The 21032-nt window shown below is 42.9% G+C and overlaps 1 protein-coding gene across 9 annotated transcripts in view; it reads right to left on the bottom strand.

Moving 5' to 3' along the window:
- Positions 1-21032, bottom strand: part of TEX2 (testis expressed 2) — a 124012-nt gene that overhangs the window by 64745 nt on the left and 38235 nt on the right. For 6 of the 9 annotated variants that reach the window (XM_032138162.2, XM_058431658.1, XM_032138163.2 and 3 more), the window contains exon 2: positions 5455-7123. In XM_032138162.2, coding sequence (XP_031994053.1) covers positions 5455-7098 — 1644 coding nt within the window. In that variant the 5' untranslated portion in view covers positions 7099-7123. Of the gene's footprint in view, positions 1-5454; positions 7124-17739; positions 17822-19411; positions 19513-21032 lie in introns of those variants that run through there. The other 3 variants (XM_058431654.1, XM_058431656.1, XM_058431660.1) reach the window with 3 other exon arrangements.

Here is a 21032-nt window from a genome sequence, read left to right as displayed (position 1 = left end):
TTTTCTCCATTCTTTCCTCATCATGTGACATTACCCAGAAGAAAAACTGCAATGCTCCTTGAACTGTTCATGGAACCAGTAAAGGAGCAGGACTCAGTCCAGTCTGGCTGCAAGCAGTTCCTGGACCCATCAGTGAGAACTTACATGGCTCAGAGGTTCAAAACCACATGGTCTCCTAAAACAGTCCCTGAGCACCCAGCTCGCTGCCTGACTGGTTCACAGCTCATATATGGAGTCCTCTTAGGGCATAAAGTATGTGGGATCTCGGTCCCTGGCTGGGTCTGTCCTAGAGATCTTGGTCGCAGGCAGGTATTGTAGTCTCCCATATTGGTAAGCTTTTTAAAAAAAAGGCTTCCTTCCGTACCTTCCCTCAAGAACTGCACCATCTTCTGTAAATACCAACTAAATTGGATCAGATGTACACAAAATAATTCAAACTCACTTATCCCCTGAAATCAAACATTTTCAAGAAGTAGCTCTTTTGGCTTGCCCTAGAAACAAGTTCACAGGCCTGTTTTATAAAGAAACCAAGGCCTATCTCCTACATCACTTTAAAGCCATCAACCTGGAGGCAGAGTGGAAATCTGGAACTCATCACTGCCCATTTCTCCAATCCTCCACTTGGTATTTGCCTTTTTTTTTCTTTTTTTTGGGACGGAGTCTCGTTCTGTCACTCAGGCTGGAGGGCAGTGGCGCGATCGCAGCTCACTGCAAGCTCTGCCTCCCAGGTTCACGCCATTCTCCTGCCTCAGCCTCACAGCTAGCTGGGACTATAGAGCACCCGCCACCACGCCCGGCTAATTTTTTTGTATTTTTAGTAGAGACAGGATCTCACTGTGTTAGCCAGGATGGTCTCGATCTCCTGATCTCATGATCTGCCTGCCTCGGCCTCCCAAAGTGCTGGGATTACAGGCGTAAGCCACCGTGCCCAGCCAGTATTTGCCTTTCTACTACTCCCTTTGCATTCAGGAGGGCAGCACTGCGTGAGCACTGGTCACAAGACAGCAGACTTGTCACCAGTCGATTTCTAAGCAACAAATGTCAAGCTTCAAATCCTGTTAAAGATGGACTGTCTTGGCTTGTCCACTTTCAGAAAAAAAGCTTAGGAAAAGCTTTACTGGTTTTTTTTTTTTTTTTTTTTGAGACAGGGTCACACTCTATTGCCCAGGCTGGAGTGCAGTGGCATGATCACGGCTCAGTGCAGCCTTGACCCTCTGAGCTCAAGCGATCTTCCTGCCTCAGCCTCTCAAGTGGCTGGGACTGCAGGCTGTGCCACCACACCTGGCTTTTTAAATAAAACTTTTATAGACATGGTGGTCCCACTATGTTGCCCAGGCTGGTCTTGAACTCCTGGCCTCAAGCAAGCCTCTGCCTTGGCCTTCCAAAGTGCTGGGATTACAGGGGTGAGCTACCACGCCCAACCAAAAGCTTTACTTTTTAGTAATTATTTTCATTTTCTTAAAAGATCACTCCTATCAAACCCTATTCTTTTTTAAAGCAAGTATCAAGGATTTATTTTATTTTTTTAGAGACAGAGTCTCATTCTGTCACCCAGGCTGGAGTGTAGTGGTGTTATCATGGCTCACTGTAGCTTCAAACTCCTGGACTCAAGTGATCCTCCCACCTCACCCTCCTGAGTAGCTGGGACCACATGCATGCACCACCATACCTGGCTAATTATTTTAAGTTTTCTGTAGAGATGGGATCTTGCTATGTTGCCCAGGCTGGTCTCAAACTCCTGGCTTCAGGTGATCCTTCTGCCTCAGCCTCCCAAAGCTCTGGGATTACAGGTGTGGGCCACCATGCCCAGCTAGGGATTTCTTTTAAAAAGCAATGTCACCAGGAGATGACAGGGTCAATACCAACTCACTGCTCAAATTTTCTGATAAAATCTCACTCCTTCATTCATCTACCCATCCATTCAGCCAACAATTACCTATCACATACCTAATACGTGGCAGGTGCTGAGGATACAAGATGAACAAGATGGACAGGGCCTATGCATTCATGAAGCTTACGGAATATTAACAATAAACTTGGGTCCTAAAGTTAATGTCAACGCTGCTAAATGTTTTAAAGTACTATAGTTTAAAAATGGTTCCCAAGAGTATAATCTCCCATTCAGTAAAATTAACCAAGTCCAAAGAACATTTGCATTTGAAATTAGCTTGTAACAGACAGCATATCCTTCTAATTCATAGTAGTGTCCCTTTTCTAAATAGAGAATGCATTCAGCCCAGTTTCTAAACACAACACTGCATACCCAACAAAAGACTTCAGGCTAAAATATACTTTTCTCTTTAGTAATGAAACCATTCTAAACAAGTTAAGGATAAGAATGAAAAAAGAATTACCAAAGTGATCAGAGTTGTCCAAACAGCAATAAGGAAGAATAAATGCTTAGTCTATGACAATTTGTTTGGATTAGGGGTGTCAGTCTATGAAAGCATTAAAGTACTTGTTCTCTACAAGGAAAACTCAAATACATTTATCCGAGCCACTGTGGGCAAAACACTTTCCTTAAAAAAAAAACACTGTCCTACAAGGCTCCACAACGCACTAGCTGTGTGACCTTGGGCAATAACTTAACTTCTGTGGGCCTCCATCTGCAAGAGCACATATACGCTAACTGAACAGAGTTGTGACGAGGATTGAATGAGATAATACACCCAACACTCAGCCCACTGCAGTGCTCAGCATCATAGTGTTGCCTTTATTCTTCCAGTGATCGGATCAAAGCAACCAGGCTGTGCCATAACATTAAAATCCCATTCCATCGGCACCCTGTGTAGTTAGTAAACTCTTGACACATTGCAGTGATTGGATTGACACTAAATAATTTACATGTGAGAAGAGGGTAGGAAAAAAACACTAAAGATTGACTGGATTAAAATTAAAATCTTCTTAAGACAAGTCAGTGCTCAAACCAGTTTAAACCGAACGCCACAGTCAGTCATTAGGTACTGGAGTTAATATAAGCGCAATTTTTCCTTGCTAAAGTTAGCACTAACTTACTTGGAGGGCATGTACTTCAGGTAGTCACTGCACCACCCTATCAAAAAAAGCTTAGCAACCACGTGTGAGTCATTTTTGCTCCACTTCATTTATTAACGCTAAGCTTAAGGGTGTCACATCCACAAGATTCAACATCAGCTTCTCTTAAAGAAGAAAGTGTCATAACATATTGCCATGTGAAAGAAAGAAAAAAGGTCAGACTGCAAAATATCTGATCCTATTAAATCAAAACAAAAAGAGTGGGTGAGTAGGCATGTATGTGATGTATATCTTCATATATGCAGAAATTTTAAAAACCCAAAAAACTAGGATATACACCAAATCATTAACTGTAATTCCCTTCCACTAGTGTGATCAAAATTTTTTTTTTCTTTGGGTTTCCTGTGTTTTTAAAACATTAACCATGTATTTCCTTTGAACAAGGAAAAAAGTCAATGAAATTTAAAAACAAATATTATTTTGGATCCTAAAAGAGTTCTCCCCAATCCCTGGCTTTTTTTTTTTTTTTTTTTTTGCAATAAAGAGAGATCATGCTGCCATTTTCAGAGCATTCTCATTTAAATAGATGGGCAAATAATACCTTTCATTTAACCAAGAAGCCAAACAAGCTTTGAACTTGAAAAGCTAAAGATTAAAACCAATAATTAAGGTTCAAAATTGCTTCAGGGAAACCAAGTTTTCCTTTTCATACATCTCCTATAACACAAGGAATTCTCCAGACAGGTCTAGGCGTGAACTTTCTGCAGAGAGGTGTCATGGGAAAAGCAGGAAGAGGACACACAAAGGCTCCAAAGCCTACCTCTGTTACTTATTTTATTATTATTATTATTATTATTTTTGAGACAGAGTCTCACTCTGTCACCCAGGCTGGAGTGCAGTGGTGCAATCTCAGCTCACTGCAGCCTCAGCCCCCAGGCCCAAGCAATTCTCCTGCCTCAGCCTCCCAAGTAGCTGAGATTACAGGTGCACGCCACCAAGCCCAGCTAATTATTGTATTTTTAGTAGAGACAGGGTTTCACCGTGTTGGCCAGGCTGGTCTTGAACTCCTGACCTCAAGTGATCTGCCTCCCTCAGCCTCCAAAAGTGCTGGAATTACAGGTGTGAGCCACCATGCCCGGCCTCTATTACTTATTAAGTAGCAAGAAACCTTGGACAATGACTACCTCTCTCAGAGCCTGAATCTCCTCATGTGTAAAATTGAAAGCATCAAACTCCTGGATGGTTGTGAAGCTGAATTAGATAACTTTTATAAAGCAGTGGTCTCTAAACTTTTCTGGCTCTCCACCTTATCTCTAAAAACATATACAGTCAGCCCTCTGTATCCATGGATTCAATCAACCTTGGATTGAAAATATGAAATTAAAAAAAAAGCAAAAAATAACAATCCAACAGTAAAAAAGATACAAATTTAAAAATACAGCATAATAACCATTCACATTATATTAGGTATTATAAGTAATCTAGAGATGATTTAAAAGTATACAGGAGAATGAGCATAGGTTATATATTAATACAAATACTATGCCATTTTACATAAGGGACTTAAACATTCATGGATTTTGGTATCCGTGGGGGGTCCTGAAACCAACACCCCCTTGGATACTGTACATAAATGTGTGTGTACATATAACTTACAAACTATATAAGCTCTAATTGTACTTTTATAGTGTGTATACACACAACCAGAAATTTTAATATGCAAAAAAATAATAATAAATAGAAGTTCTAGGCTGGACACAGCAGCTCACACCTGTAATCCCAGCACTTTGGAAGGCTGAAGCAGGAGGATCACTTGAGCCCAGAAGTTTGAGACCAGCCTGGGCAACATAGTGAGACTCCATCTCAATTGATAGATTAGACAGCTAGATGAATGTTTCTTCCTGCTTCCCAATGAATTGTCCCAGGTACCCCTCAGGAGACCCAAAAGCCTGACATCTGATATGCAGTGAAAGGTGACATCTCTTTCTCCATCCCATTCCCCACTGTGCAGAGGAAAGAGGAGCACCAGCAGGGGCCAACAGCTGACATTAATTTGCCTTCTCTTCTTCCTTCCCTCCTCTTGCAATTCCGGGAGTATTTAACCCTTCTTCAAGGTCTCAAGAATAGTGAACCCTAACAGATTCAGCCATTACAAATGCTCAGCAAGTAGCACATTCCAAGCAAGTTTAGAGACAGACCAGAACAGGAATTGATGTAAACACTACTCTCTAGAGTCACAGAGATCTTTCAGAAACTACTTTGTGAATCTGCAAAGCTTGGGTTAGAATAAGGTTTACCAGATCAGTTGATTGGGTGCCTGGAGAATGAAGTGGCCCCAAGGTCTTAAAAAACACGGCTTGTGCAAAAATCTTTAACAGCTAACCAAAAAACAAGTCAGATCTAAAATACAGCTGTATGTGAGAAGTGTGTGTACTAGCCAGCTCCCGGGAAGAGGCTTACCTTCAGTATTTCAGGTTCTTTGATATCCAGAGATCTTGTGTTCCAGTGTCGCAGGTTTTTATGTAACTTGTGATATTTATGAGCACTTGGTGGTGTAAAAAACCAAATCACGCAAACCGCAGTCATGAATCCAAGGCCAATTCCCAGAAAGAGTCCACTCACATAGTGGGGGAGGGGGAGGATGAGGTACACATAGACACACATTATAAAGAAGCCCAACGTCTTCACTGGCAATTCCGGGTGCTGCACGGCTGAGTCCGCCTCGTCCTCACTGTCAAGGACCACACCATCTTCCGCGAGCACCTCTGGCTTGAGAGGAATATCAGGGAGCTTATCAACTTTACTCTCCCCCTCCATTTCCAAATCGAAGTCCTCAGTGTACAGTTCACAAAACTCTTCATCTTCTTTGCTCACTAAGGCAGACAAAGAACATTTCTCCAGAACTAGAGAACTTGTCTTCAGGCCTAAATCCTTCAGACTGCTCCCCTGGGAACTTTTCAGTTCCATCTCTCTTGTGGGCTCATCAGTGGACTTTGGGTGGTCACTTTTGGGGATGTTGGAATCACTTCCGTAGCCATCCCCCTCAGAATCACACTCCTCCTCCTTGATGCTGTAGTTGTTATTGCTTTCCAAGTGCCCGTTCAAGCTGGACAGATTGGAGAGTTCTGAAGCACTTGAAGATAAGGCTTTGGGCCTATGGCTGCCACTTTCCTCCCCTATAATTTTACTAAGGAGCTGAAAAGGCTCATAGATGACTTCTGAAAGGCGTCGTTTAGTATCTTCAATTTTAGCCTCCATTTCGGGCACTTTAAAAAAGGAACGAGTATCAGAGGGAGAAGTCAGTGGGGAAGAAGGTGCAGTTTTGGAATCTCCACCTGTGTTTCGGGGTTGTGTGAACTGCTTGAACAGGTGTAAGTTCAGTTTGGAATCAGGTGGCTTATAGGACACTGTATCCGCCTCCTGCCGGGAAGTGTCCGTGGACAGAGACTTGACTAATGTCTTCATCAAGTGCCTGTGCCTTGGGGGGTGTGGGGATTCTTTTGGCTCCACCTCAGTCGACAGGGACTTCACAAGGCTCATGAAGGGTTTTGCACTGGAAAGGGTGGAGGTTGAGGCACTGGATGAGAGGATGGGAGACTTAGAAGGAGAGGACAATGGGGAGGAAGAACTGGTTTTCTGCTCAGAAAGGGATGACACACTGGGAGAGCTAGCTAAGGGCCCCGACGAAGACGACCCTGGGGACAGAGCCAATGGCACTGTACTTAATACTTGTGCTGCTGGAACAGGGGACTCCAACAGCTTTACAGTGTTCTTGGAGACGGGCAAAATGGCAGAGGCCTGGGACATGGACAGTCCATCTGCCAGGACAGGCGACGCAGCAGGGCCGGCGGGGTCATGGCCAACCTGGGGTTCAAGATAGAGGTCTTCCTTGGCTTCCAGCCCTGTTACAATGCTTTGGTCATCCAGCCCCTCCTCAAAGTACTCCCTGAACTCCTCCTCCTCTTCCTCCTCCTCCTCGCCGGATGCCGAGAAGTGAATGGCGATGGTATCTCGGGACACGGACCTCTGCACGTGCACTTTAGGGGCTGATGGTTTTGGCATGTCAGTGGTTTTCTCGGCATGGCGACCATACAGACTTGTCATTGCCGGCTTCACAAGGGCTCAGGCTCTGTGAAAACAGTGAGAACACCAGAAGTCAGAGAGCAGTTTTTCCACAGGAGACACTGTCATTCGCAGATAGGAGCACAGATGAAGCTGTTTAAGTGGTGATTATGCTTCTACTTGGCAGATGTCCACCGTTTTTCACTTCATTGGTTTTAATGGTTTAATTTTCACTAAATTCCAGTTAGGCATTCTCTTTTATCAGCAAACTACATAACCAACGTTATAAATGCCATACAATCTGTCTTATTTCACAACATCTGAGTAATCGTTTCCTCCCTTTTAACTGGTTAATTTCTACCAACAATTCTCTATCTTAAGCCTTGAAATACCTGAACAACAGATGTTACCAGCATTGCTTCAGAAGTCCAACAGGATAAAATGTAGCATCCTGTTGAGTTTGAGGATCTTGGAACAAAAATTTCACTAGGGGTCTTCTAGCTGTAACAAGCTAACCAAGGAGGGGTATTGCGTTCACTGCAATTTTCACAGCAATCCTAACAATTATTTGGCTTGCATCTCCCAACTTCCTGCTATTGCAAATAAGTAGCAAGGTATCCAAATGCAGAAATCTGTAAACTAATTACCATGACTTGTTGGCCTCCTCAAATGGTAGGTACCATAAGACCAGAGTATTTAGGCAGCCATGAAGACATGGCCACGTTCTGAGGTGTCAGGATAAAGTAAACATATTTTAAACTGAATGCAAGATTCACGTGTCAGGAAAATGAAGTATCACTGCTGTAACCCACCACCAACCAAGAACTCTACCAAGGACTGTGGTGAGAGACGTGGAAGCTATGCTTTCTGCCCTTCTGGAGCTTAATAGCTGATTGCTCCCTTCTGGAGCTTAGCTGGAATGAAGTCAGAAGCCTGAAAAGTTGGGCAGCAAAACAAGATGCCACGCCCACCTTGTAACATGGGACAGTTATCTCTCTTTATTCACTCATGGCCCATTTACTGGGTACTAGCCCTAACTATGTAAAAATTAAGACCACCCCTGGACAGAGACCATGTAAAAGGAGCCAAGACACAGGGCACACTTCAGGAATTCTGAGGAGGATGACACCAGTGTGGGAGGTGGGACACCAAACGGGTCTTTGGAACTGATGGGTGAGTTGTAGTGGGATGAGCATGATTAGGCAGAGGGAAGGGACAAGGGCATAAAGATGGCAATGGGCATGGTGTGTGCAGCCACCTGGCTCTATTCTGTTTCCAGGACAGAGGGTGAGTGTGGGGAGCAGTGGGAGGCCATTGAGACAAGAGGGGCATCGTGGGGCAGTGGAAAGAGCACCCAGCTTGGGCCCAGGACATAGGGCTTCTAGTACTTGTCTTTCTACAGCTGACTCTGTGGGACTTTGAACAAGCCAGGGCCTCTCGATGTCTCAGTATCTTGGTCTGTAAAATGGAGCTAGATTTACAGTCCTTTCCAAATTTAAAACGCTACATGTTTATGTTTACAGGTGACTGTATCGAATCCAACACAATACACTTACAAGTAATATACCGCAATCAACATTATGTGGCTTCCTTATTTCTTTAATTTGAAGAGCTCCTAATTTAAGCCTTCTGCTAAATATTCAGGTTCAAAATGCTGGCAACTGATATTGCCAACAAGAGAAATCATAAAATGGGTAGGGGAATGGGGGGTTTGGGAAACAGTGATCCTGGACCACTAGAAGGAGAAATATTCCAAGGATGACAAGAATTACATTCAAGGGCCCAGCCGCAACATGGACTCAAGCTGAAACTACACAATTTCAGTATCAAATATTTGAGAGAAGTTACTCATAAAAACTTTCACACACAGTTCTGTCCAGGCTCATTTGTGACCCTCAGGCTTTCCTATCCTGAACCCAGGAAAAGGGAATGAGCTCTATCCACCAACAAAGCAATTTAAATCCAGGAACTGGCAGCAGCCAGAAAAACACAGCCTCGGGTCCAGGACAATCCTTCCCTGTTATCTTAAGCTAAGGAGTTTGTAGGCTTACTAAGAAAAATATCAGAAGCAACATATGTTTTTCATTTAACTATCATCTAGTTTTATAAGGGCAATTTAAAAAGAAAATTATAGAGGTAATTTAAAAAGAAAGTTTGGTATTTGATAATTCTCAGTGGGCTGAAAAACTCATTTAAGTTGCTTTCATAACATAAAAGGATGATATGTAAGGCTCTGCTGTTCTGAGGCTGCTTCACCCACAGTGGTGGCTGTAAATGAAGGTAACTGTGGGCACAAGTCCAAGTAAAAAGTGCATGATTTTGAGGTTGAACAGAGTGAATCGGTCCTTCAGGAACCAAGGCAAGAGTGGAGAGGCCCGTCTGCAGTTGAGGGTAAGAAGGCCTGGAAATCCAAGGGCAAAGTTTGGCCCAGCCTAGCGCCAAAGGGTGAAAACAGCAATGCGTTCAGAAGCCTGCGGTCTCAGCAGTCAGGCCAGGCCCCAGGGAACAAAAGGCTGGCACCTGCTCAGGAAGCAGAGTTATTTTTTGTGTGGAGGTCACCAGGGTCCTGCTTGCCTAATCCTCCACACATTTGGGCCCCCTGACTGGCCAGATAAAGTGACCTCTGATCAGACTGGGCAGAGAGCGGAAGGTGGGCCCCAGGGAGAGCTGGGTGTCAGTCAGGTGGCCAGATGGGGGTAGGCTCTGGCTCACTGTTGTTATTGTCCTCCAGGGCTCACTCAGACAGTAGCCTCAGAGGTTCATAGTAAATGCCCCCAAACCCACACTAACCAAAGCCTGGCTCCACTTCTCTAGATTTTTACTAAAATAAGCCACACGAGGCTGGAGCATCACTACTGCTCTTTAAATACAAGAAAATGTCCAGGCTTCTGTTTGCTCATCTGCAAAATGAGGGGATTAGGCTAGATAAACAAAGGCTGCTTCCAGGCCCCAAACTGCTGGGTAATTGAGTGTGCTAGAACCAGAGACCATGGTTTGGGCTCTAGACAACCTATCAAGCGGTCACTGCCTCTGCCTCCTCCTGGGGACCACTTCAAGTTCCCTTTTCTCTCTGTCCTCCCAATGGCTGGCTGCTAAGGCCAACTGAGCCGACCCTCCCACAGCCACAGCCATGCAGGACAGCCAAGGCCAAGAGGAAGGACCTGACTGACGCCCAGGAAGACTACATGGTTTGTCCAAGGGCACAACACTGACAACATGGGCTTCCTGACACTGAGGCCCGATGCCCTTCTGCCGCGGCAGGGTGCCTTTTCAAACATGCCACACACGCTCTTTATTCCTGCTTTGTCCCAGCCTTTGTACCTGCCCTCTGTGCTCCGTCATGGACAGCTCGCTTACAAGCTAAGACCTCAGTTCTCAACCAGCAGCATGTGACTGGCCGCACTGAGAAATGAAAGGTCTCATTATCCATCTGACAATCTGGTACCATATAAAACGGCTAGCCTCCTGCCCTCTACTCCTGAAACTCAATTATACCCAGGCTCAAAAAAAGAGACAAGCTTCTCTCGAGCCCTCAGGAACTGAAAGGCCAAAAAAGAAAGCTTCCTTCTCAATAGTCTCTTTTTCCCATAGTTCCAGCAGACTACAAAGCCCTCGAGTTTTAACACTGACCCCTCCAAGCCTTGTGATGGGAAGGGGGGCTGTAGCTCATGTTGTCGCCAGGCTCCCATAGGTATGATTTCATGCTAGAGAGGTGTTTAAGCAAAAGTATGACATGATCAAAGTGGTACGCAAAATTAATCACGTCCCATCCCAGAATGGATGAGGGTGGCAGAGGCAACATGGAAAAACAGGTCTGGAGTCTGGTGTCTGGGAAGGCAGGCTCCATTATCAGGCCCACAATTCTGCTGAACACAACTAACAATGAATACATTGAAAAAAAAATTTCTGAATGGCTGGGCACGTTGGCTCACACCTGTAATCCCAGCTACTAGGGAGGCTGAGGCAGAAGAATTGCTTGAACCCATGAAGCAGAGGTTTCAGTGAGCTGAGATTGTGGCACTGCACCCCAGCTTGGGTGACAGAGTGAGACTCTGTCTCGAGGAAAAAAAAAAAAAGTCTGAAAGGCTTTGAAGCTTCAAGAACTGAGCAAGGAATAACAGTGCAGAAACTAAAGAAAACAGGAACCCCGAGGTATGAGCTCTAGAGAAGCCACCTTGCCCTCAAGCATTGGCCTAGCCTAGTCTGGCAAAGGACACTTTCACTTTTTTTTTTTTTTTTTAAAGACAGAGTCTTGGGCCGGGCGCGGTGGCTCACGCTTGTAATCCCAGCACTTTGGGAGGCCGAGGCGGGCGGATCACGAGGTCAGGAGATCGAGACCACGGTGAAACCCCGTCTCTACTAAAAATACAAAAAAAAATTAGCCGGGTGTGGTGGCGGGCGCCTGTAGTCCCAGCTACTCGGAGAGGCTGAGGCAGGAGAATGGTGTGAACCCGGGAGGCGGAGCTTGCAGTGAGCCGAGATTGCACCACTGCACTCCAGCCTGGGCGACAAAAAAAAAAAAAAAAAATCTCCCTGTCACCCAGGCTGGATCATACACAACTTGGCTCATTGCAACTCACCTCTCCTCGGGCTCCCAAGTAGCTGGGACTACAGGTGCCCGCCACCACACCCGGCTAATTTTTGTATTTTTAGTAGAAATGGGGTTTCACCATATTGGTCAGGCTAGTCTTGAACCCCTGACCTTGTGATCCACCCATCTTGGCCTCCCAAAGTGCTGGGATTATAGGTGTGAGCCACCACACCTGGCAGCCTTTCACTTTAACAGCATCCTGAGCAGAAGTCAACATCCAGGGCTGGCCAGCGTAGAACACCAACTGGAGACTGTTCCTCAAGGAGCCGGGACCCCAAAGGACTACAACTACTAGGTAACAGGTGAACCAGAAGCAAACCAGGCCTTAGACTGGAGGCCTAGGTTTTCCTCCTCTGAAAGAACCAGGGAATCTCAACCATGAGCTTCTTTCAAGGTGGTCTTGGACCAGCAATACCTCCAGGGACCTGACAGAAGAAATTCTCTCCATGAAAGCAAAGCACTTTCACCCGAAGCCTCAAGTTATTCCTAGAAATACTTTCTCAAATACAAGGAATGGTAAGCACATAACCAAAGGTAACCAGGCAGACGAGGAAACAAGACAAAGGACCAGCAGAAATAGAATATGACAGAAAAACAAAGACTTCAGATAATGGAATTATCAGGTATAGACTTGTTTTTACAAGTATGCATCAAGATGAGTTTAAAATATCTACAGGGAGTCAAAGCACGGTGGCTCACGCCTGTAATCCCAGCACTTTGGGAGGCTGAGGTGGGTGGATCCCTTGAAGTCAGGAGTTCGAGAGCAGCCTGGCCAACATGGCAAAACCTCATCTCTATTAAAAATACAAAAATTAACTGGACCTGGTGGCGCATGCCTATAATTCAAGCTACTCAGGAGGCTAAGGCACAAAAATCGCTTGAAACTGAGAGAAGGAGGTTGCAGTAAGCCGAGATTGGGCCACTGCACTCCAGCCTGGGCAACAGAGTGAGACTCCGTCTCATAAAATAAAATAAAAATAAAATAAAATAAAATAAAATATCTATAGGGAGAATCACAGGCAAGCAGACCAGTTTTAAGGCTATTCTGGCAGCCTAAGCATGAGGTAAGAAATGCCTAAACTAGAGGAGTGGATGTGGAGCTACCAAGAAAAGGCAGATGGAAAGAGATGGAAAACAATGAAACAACAGGACCAGATGGAAGGTTGGAAAGGAAAAGAAAACATGAGGAACAGTCCAAATTGACTTAAGTCACTAAAGAGGTAAGTCTAGTTCCCATGAAGGCAGGCAGGGGAGATGAGGGACGTGGTACACACGTAATGCTCCTCCCCTCCCCCACTCAGAAACACATCCTAGTCCCTAAAACCTGTGAATCTGTTACTTCCCATGGCAACAGAGATTTTGCAGATATGATTGAGATGGAAAGATTATCCTGGATTGCCTGGGTGGGCCCAGTGTAATCACAAGAGCCCTTAAAAGATAAAAGGAAGATAGAAACTCAGAGAAGGCGATGTGAAACAGAAGCAGACATTAGAGTAATGAGAGCAAGGAGCATGAGCCAAGGAATGCAGGTGGCCTATGGAGGGAAAGAAAATATCTGCAAATCATTTATCTGATAAGGGGTTAATATCCAGAAAATGTAAAGAACTCTAATAACAAACAACTTGACACCTTATACAAAAATTAACTCAAGATGGATTAAAGACTTAAATGGAAAACCCAAAAACTATAAAAACCCTAGAAGAAAATCTAGGCAATACGATTCATGACATAGGCACAGACAAAGATTTCATGATGAAAACGTCAAAAGCAATTGCAACAAAAGCAAAAACTGACAAATGGAATCTCATTAAACTAAAGAGCTTCTGCACAGCAAAATAAACTATCATCAGAGTGAACAGGCAACCTACAGAATGGGAGAAAATTTTTGTAATCTATCCATCTGACAAAGGTCTAATATCCAGAATCTACAAGGAACTTAAACAAATGTACAAGAAAAAAACAACCCCATTAAAAAGTGGGCAAAGGACATGAACAGACACTTCTCAAAAGAAGACATTTATGCAGCCAAAAAACATATGAAAAACAGCTAAACATCACTGATCATTAGAGAAATGCAAATCAAAACCACAATGAGACATCATCTCACGTCAGTCAGATGGCAATTATTAAAAAGTCAAGAGAAAACAGATGCTGGTGAGACTGTGGAGAAATAGGAACGCTTTTACACTGTTGGTGGGAATATAAATTAGTTCAACTATTGTGGAAGACAGTGTGGCAATTCCTCAAAGACCTAGAACCAGAAATACCAGTTGACCCAGCAATGCCATTACTGGGTATATACCCAAAGGAATATAAATCATTCTTTTATAAAGATACATGCACACATATGTTCACTGCAGCACTATTCACAATAGTAAAGACATAGAATCAACCCAAATGCCCATCAATGATAGACTGGACTAAAAAAATGTAGTACATATATACCGTGGAATACTATGCAGCCATAAAAAGAAATGAGATCATGTCCTTTGCAGGGACATGAATGGAGCTAGAAGCCATTATCCTCAGCCAACTAACACAGGAACAGAAAACCAAACACTGCATGTTCTTACTTATAAGTGGGACCTGAACAATGAGAACACATGGACACAGAGAAGGGAATAACACACACTGGGGCCTGTCAGGGGGCAGGAGGCAGGAAGAGGGAGAGCATCAGGATAAATAGCTAATGCATGTGGGGGTTAACACCTAGGTTGACAGGTGCAGCAAACAAGCATGGCACACATTTACCTATGTTAACAAACCTGCAAGTCCTGCACATGTATCCTGGAACTTAAAATTAAATTACATTTTTTTAAAAATGGGCAAAGGACTTGAAGAGACAATTCTCCAAAAAGATACACAAATGGGCAACAAGCACATGGAAAGATGCTCAACATCACTAGTTATTAGGAAAATGCAATTAAAACCACAAGGAGATATCACCCCCACATCCATTAGGAAGAGTACAATAAAAAAGAAGAAGAAAAGAAGTGTTGGCAAGGTTATACAGAGATTACAGCTTTTGTGCACTCTTGGCAAGATTGTAAAATGGCACAACTGGTATGGAAGTTTCTCAAAAAGTTAAAAATAGAACTACCATATAATCCTCCAATCCCACTTCTGGGTATATATACAAAAGAATTGAAAGCAGGGTCTCAAAAAGATATTTGCAAACCCATGTTCACAGCAGCATTTCGGACAATAGCCAAGAGGTGGAAGCAACCCAAGTGTCCACTGACAGATGAATGGACAAATACAAGGGAATATTATTCAGCCTTAAAAGGAAGGAAATCCTGTCACATGCTACTACATGGATGAACCTTGAGGACATTATGCTAAGTGAAACAAGCTGACTAGTCACATAAAGACAAATACTGTATGATTCCACTTACAAGAGGTATCTAAAGTAGCCAAATTCATAGAAACAGAAAGGAGAATGAAGATTACCATGGGCTGGCAGAGGAGGAAGTGGGGAGATGTTGTTTAATGGATACAGAATTTCAGTTTTATAAGACGAAAAAGTTCTGGAGATTGGTTGTACAACAATGTGAATATACTTAATACTACTGAACTTAAAAATGGTTAAGATGGTAAAATTTTGCTATATGTATTTTATCATAATTAAAAATAAAATTTGAAGGCCAGTACATGTGCAGGTTAGTTACATTTTAAAAAGCAAAAATTGGCCAGGCGCAGTGGCTCACGCCTGTAATCTCAGCACTTTGGGAGGCTGAGGCAGGTGGATCACGAGGTCAAGAGATTGAGACCATCCTGGCCAACATGGTGAAATCCGTCTCTACTAAAAATTCAAAAATTAGCTGGGCGTGGTGGTGGGCACCTGTAATCCTAGTTACTCAGGAGGCTGAGGCAAGAGAATCACTTTAACCTGGGAGTCGGAGGTTGCAGTGAGCTGAGATCGCGCCACTGCACTCCAGCCTGGCAACAGAGCGAGACTCCAACTCAAAAAAAAAAAAAAAGGCAAAAATTGGAGGTCAAGATGGGAGGACTGCTTAAGGCTAGGAGTTTGAGACCAGCCTGGTCAACACAGGAGACCCATCACTATTTTAAAAAACAAATAAATAATATAAAATTTTAAAAGATTTCACTCTTCAAAACTACAAAGAAATAATACTCTGAACTACTTATTATGCCAACTAAAACAATTCTGTTCAAAAACTTCACGTTGTTCTTTAGTGTTTACACTACAGTGTGGTTAAGTTCTAAGATAACAGATGTAAATGTATTTATGCTCCCATACACTTGGGGCGGGGCGGGGCGGGGGGGGGGTGGGGTTGTGGGGAGGCTATTTAGAGCCAAATGCTCTCTAAACCTTAGCCTTGATCAGGTATGTTTCCAGAAAGCAGGATATCTCAAACTCTTCTGCTGATGGGTCTTTTCCTAAGGTCTTTGCCAGAATCCTCCCTTAAGGTTGCTATCCCTATGAAGAAGTTCATCTCTCCCATTAAGACTGAGAAAGCCTCTAATAAGGGCTTCTCTCTCCAGAATTTATGTAGGATTCTGTTCTATCTAGTTTACAAATTAGTAACTGCCATCTAACTTGAACTCATAAAAAACAAAGGCCTCAAACTGGAGCCGACTGCGCTCTGTATCAGTGGAGTCAGAGTGAGCATAACAAACAGCGATGAAGTTTATTTGCTTTCTAGTCACCCAAAAAGGTCATCATCATCAATTAGGCCATGAAAAACCAATCAACAATAAATCAGGCTATATAATAAAAAATGAAGAGCCATTTCAAGACTCAATATTAGCATTTATTAATTCTAAGATAATGATAACCTCACCGAATCTGGCTTTTTTTTTTTTTTTTTTACTTTTTTTCTTTGGTCTCATTTTCTACTAATAACTGCCTTTCCTAGCTCTATCTGTCCTTGAAACGATTCAATCCTGGGGTCCTAGAATCAGAGCCAGAAAAAGAGAAGATGGTTCCTTCCAGGCCACTCAATTATCACCAACACGTGTTTGTTCATAGCAAACACACTAGGCCAAATAGTAGTGTGGCCATTAATATTATTTACTTCTAATTCATATACTAGATTAGAGGAAGTACTGGAGGAAGGAACGAGAGACAGGGTAAGGCAGGGAGGGAAGAAAGCAAATTTCACTGAAAATGGAACTAGCCTCCAGATACAGTGTATAGTGAGCATGGTAACACGGCATCTTTTTTTGTTTGTTTTTTGGAATGGAGTTTCACTCTTATTGCCCAGGCTGGAGTGCAATGGCATGATCTAGGCTCACTGCAACCTCCAGCTCCCAGGTTCAAGTGATTCTCCTGCTTTAGCCTCCTGAGTTGCTGGGATTACAAGCGCCTGCCACAACACCTGGCTAATGTTTTGTATTTTTAGTAGAGACGGGATTTTACCATGTTGGCCAGGAGGCCAAGGCAGGTAACACAGCATATGAAGGGGCAAACCTGGTGTGGAGTGTGCTTCCTTTCTCGGGACCATCCCTAATCCTTCAAGGTCATTATTCACATTCTTTGTCTTTGTAAAATTCAGCCTGTTAGGCATTTGCTACCTCTGAACAAGCTTGCATTTGGACATTTGATGTATGAGCACCATCTGCTAGCTTGGGCTATGTCAGTCAACAGTTTCAATCCAAAAGCTCCTGGCAGAGGAAAAAAGGCAAGCTGCATTCTATTGCAGAGGATGTCTTAATACCTCTCACCTGTGCATTTTTTAATAGGGGTTGGTTTTGTAAATAGGAGGGAAAAGGCTATAAGATTCTGTGTATTTTCTGCCTTGATGCCACAGAGCAAAACAGTGAATCTGGTCAAAACCAACCAAGGCAGGAAGGTCTGATTTAGCCTACAAATCTCAAGTACATCTTAATAGCTATCCTTTGATTCATTTAAATTCAATGAAGCAGCTGAGAACTGCCAGCAGCCATTCTAATCTGTTAATACTCCACCTCACAAACAAAAATCAATATTACATTGTAGATAATAAACTAGCTCTAGCCTTAGTTTCATTTAAAGAAAAGAAAAAGACAAGACTCTATCTTCAGCACTGGCAAGAAACTAATGGGAAATCCTTTCCCATTAGTTGTTAGGTTCCCAGGCCCCTACTCACCATCTCTTCCGACCCAGCGGGGTCTTGCACCACCACCAACACAGCACAGGGTTTAGACGAAGAAACTAGCAGGCCCACTCCCTTTCATCACCGCACAGACCTTTTACCTGCCATAAAGAAAGCCCACTCTGGGAAGAGTGCCACATCCCAGAGGAAAAGGGAGTTCGAAAGCATCAATACAATTAGAATTTTGCTTTATAGATTGCTAGATGGCTCAAATAACAAAATCAAATTCAATTCACAGTAACTCACTGAAAACCAGGTCATGCGTTCAGCACAACCATACAAGGCCTGTGGAGGTTTATAAAAAATAATAATGGGGGCATCCACAGGGGAAAACTCAAGGAGACAACACGTAGACATCAGAAAATGACATCAATATGGGGTCACAAAAACCCTAGAATAAGTAATGATAAATCAGGACAGGTGTGTCCTAAACACATAGTACTCATCAAGTAAAGAAGTCTGGGAGTGACTTTTTTTTTTTTTTTTAAAGCAGAAAAGTCATCTATGTGTCTTAGAAGGAGGACGTGTAGAGAAGAGAATATTGCAGGCTGGGCACAGTAGCTCAAGCCTGTAATTCCAGCCTCTGAGAAGCCGAGGAGGGAGGAACGCTTGAGTCCGGGGGTTCGAGACCAGCCTGGGCAATACAGCGAGACCCTACCTCTATTTAAAAAAACAAAAAAAGAATATTGTGGATATGAAGCAACAGCACATGGAAGGACACTGAGATGGGAACAAGGCAGCTACACAAGAGGGACACTAAACTGGTTACCTGAAGCTGAGGGGTGGTGCTAGGGGGTGAGGAAAGAATATTAATATTTGAGTTCAGAAGCATGGAATCAATTGTTCCAAACTTCTAAACGTGCTTCAATTTATATTTAAATCTTAAAAAGAAAACCTTTCCATGTACTTTTCACCAATCATTCCTAAACCGTAGGCTCTTGAGAAATTTGAAAACCAGGTATAAGCATTTTTCTTCAGGGGAATGAATGCCTGGAAGCCAAGAGAGTGTGGTGTCGAAAGCCCAAGATATGAGAAGAGTGTGTCGTGGCTGTGGTCTCAAAACAACACATTTTTCTTTTTTTTTTTTGTTTGGTTTTTTGTTTGTTTGTTTTTTTGAGACAGAGTCTCGATCTGTCACCTAGGCTGGAGTGCAGTGGCAAGATTTCAGCTCACTCCAACCTCCACCTCCTGGGTTCAAGCCATTCTCCTGCCTCGGCCTCCTGAGTAGCTGGGATTACAGGTGTATGCCACCACACCCAGCTAATTTTTGTATTTTTAGTAAAACGGGAATTCGCCATGTTGGCCAGGCTGGTCTTGAACTCCTGGCCTCAGGTGATCTGCCTGCCTTGGCTTCCCAAAGTGCTGAGATTACATGTGGGAGCCACCATGCCTAGCCAAAACAACACATTTTCAAAAGCTGATGCTCATGGGGTAAAATGTTAACAACAATGTACATTTGGGAAAGGGTTTAAGATTCCATTTTTACTTTTGCAGCCATTTTAAAGTTTGAAACTATGTCCAAATTAAAAACAAAAGCAGCGTTCCTAACCACTGTTTGGCTTTGGGGATATCATGAGAGCTGCTCCCCTCCCGTCCCTATTGGCTCTACCAGTTGGGATTATCAAGCAGGGTTCCAGGCAGTAAGAGGAGAGAGCTGAAGTTTTACCATTCCTTAAATTCTCAAGCTTCATTTTGAAATAATTACAGATTCTCAGGAAGTTGCCAAAGTAGTACAGAGAGGTTCCGTGTAGTTTTCACCAATCATTCCTAAAATTTTAAAGGCAAACCTTGTAAATCAGATAAATTCCAAGTGGTTAAGAAATCATGTTTTTAACTTTCATGCAATGTAAGAAAAATGCATTCCACCTGGCAGAGTAAAACTTCCCCTTAGAAGGACTTACAGTCTTTCTTAAGGTCTTTCTTTAGTGGTCAAATTTAGGAAGGCATCTTCAATAGGTACCTCCCAAGTACACGGACAGGCAGCTCACCCAAAAGTTCAAATGACCAAGAAACAAATAAAAAACTCAACCTTACTAAAAATAATACAGAATTGGAAACAAACCGATGAAATAATTTCTCTCAATGATTAAAATATGTATGATGCTGGCAAGGGCACAATGAGACAAACCCTCTCTTGGACTAATGGCTGGAACATAATTAGCAAAAACTTCGCTCTAAACTGTCAAGATTAGAAACTAGAGGGGGGAGGGATAGCATTAGGAGATACACCTAATGTTAAATGACGAGTTAATGGGTGCAGCACACCAACATGGCACATGTATACATATGTAACTAACCTGCACGTTGTGCACATGTACCCTAAAACTTAAAGTATAATAAAAAAAGATTAGAAATTAGAAAATTAGTAAAAACTTTTCCATAGTATAAAAAACATAAAATATTTATAAAAAGTAATGGGGGCATCCACAGGGAAAACTCAAGGAGACAACACATAGACATCAGAAAATGACATCAGGCCGGGCGCAGTGGCTCACGCTTGTAATCCCAGCACTTTGGGAGGCTGAGGCAGGAGGATCACAAGGTCAAGAGATCGAGACCATCTGGGCCAACATGGTGAAACCCCGTCTCTACTGAAAATACAAAAATTAGCTGGGCTTGGTGGTGTGCGCCTGTAATCCCAGCTACTCGGGAGGGTGAGGTAGGAGAATTGTTTGAACCCAGGAGGCGGAGGTTACAGTGAGCAGAGATTGTGCCACTGCACTACAGCCTGGTGACAGAGTGAGACTCCGTATCAAAAAAAAAAAAAAAAAGAGAAAGAAAATGACATCAATATGGGGGCACAAAAACCCTAGAATAAGTAATGAAAACTCAGGACAGCTATGTCCTAAACAGATGGTACTCATCAAGTAAGTACTCATCAAGCTGACAACAATGTACAAATGCCTGCACTGGGCACAAAAAAGGAAAGGGTAGCATTAATGCTCATTTTCTCCTTATAACAGGCTTAACAGTAATTGTTATTTGCTAATTTCAGGTATTTCCAAATACTTTTGTGATCTGGAAAAAAATTATATGTAAACACATGTCAATCTTTTAAAAATTATTATAATCCATTATTATAATCATTATCTTCAGAATATAAAATTGCCCTAGCCAACCCTCTATGCCTTACCCACAAGAAAACTAAGGCAGAAAGACTTAATAAAAATAAATAAAAATTTATTTTTATTAAATGAGGTCACCCTGTATGTATGTATGTAATCTGCTTTTATACTCAAGATTACACACTGAAGTAATCTATCATTAGCAAGGCCTTTAGTTTGAGT

The sequence above is a fragment of the Hylobates moloch genome, unplaced genomic scaffold (genome assembly GCF_009828535.3).
Source record: "Hylobates moloch isolate HMO894 unplaced genomic scaffold, HMol_V3 SCAFFOLD_19, whole genome shotgun sequence".
Lineage (NCBI taxonomy): Eukaryota > Metazoa > Chordata > Mammalia > Primates > Hylobatidae > Hylobates > Hylobates moloch.
The sequence above is the reverse complement of the archived record's forward strand: the minus strand, read 5'-3'. Positions and strand labels throughout refer to the sequence as shown.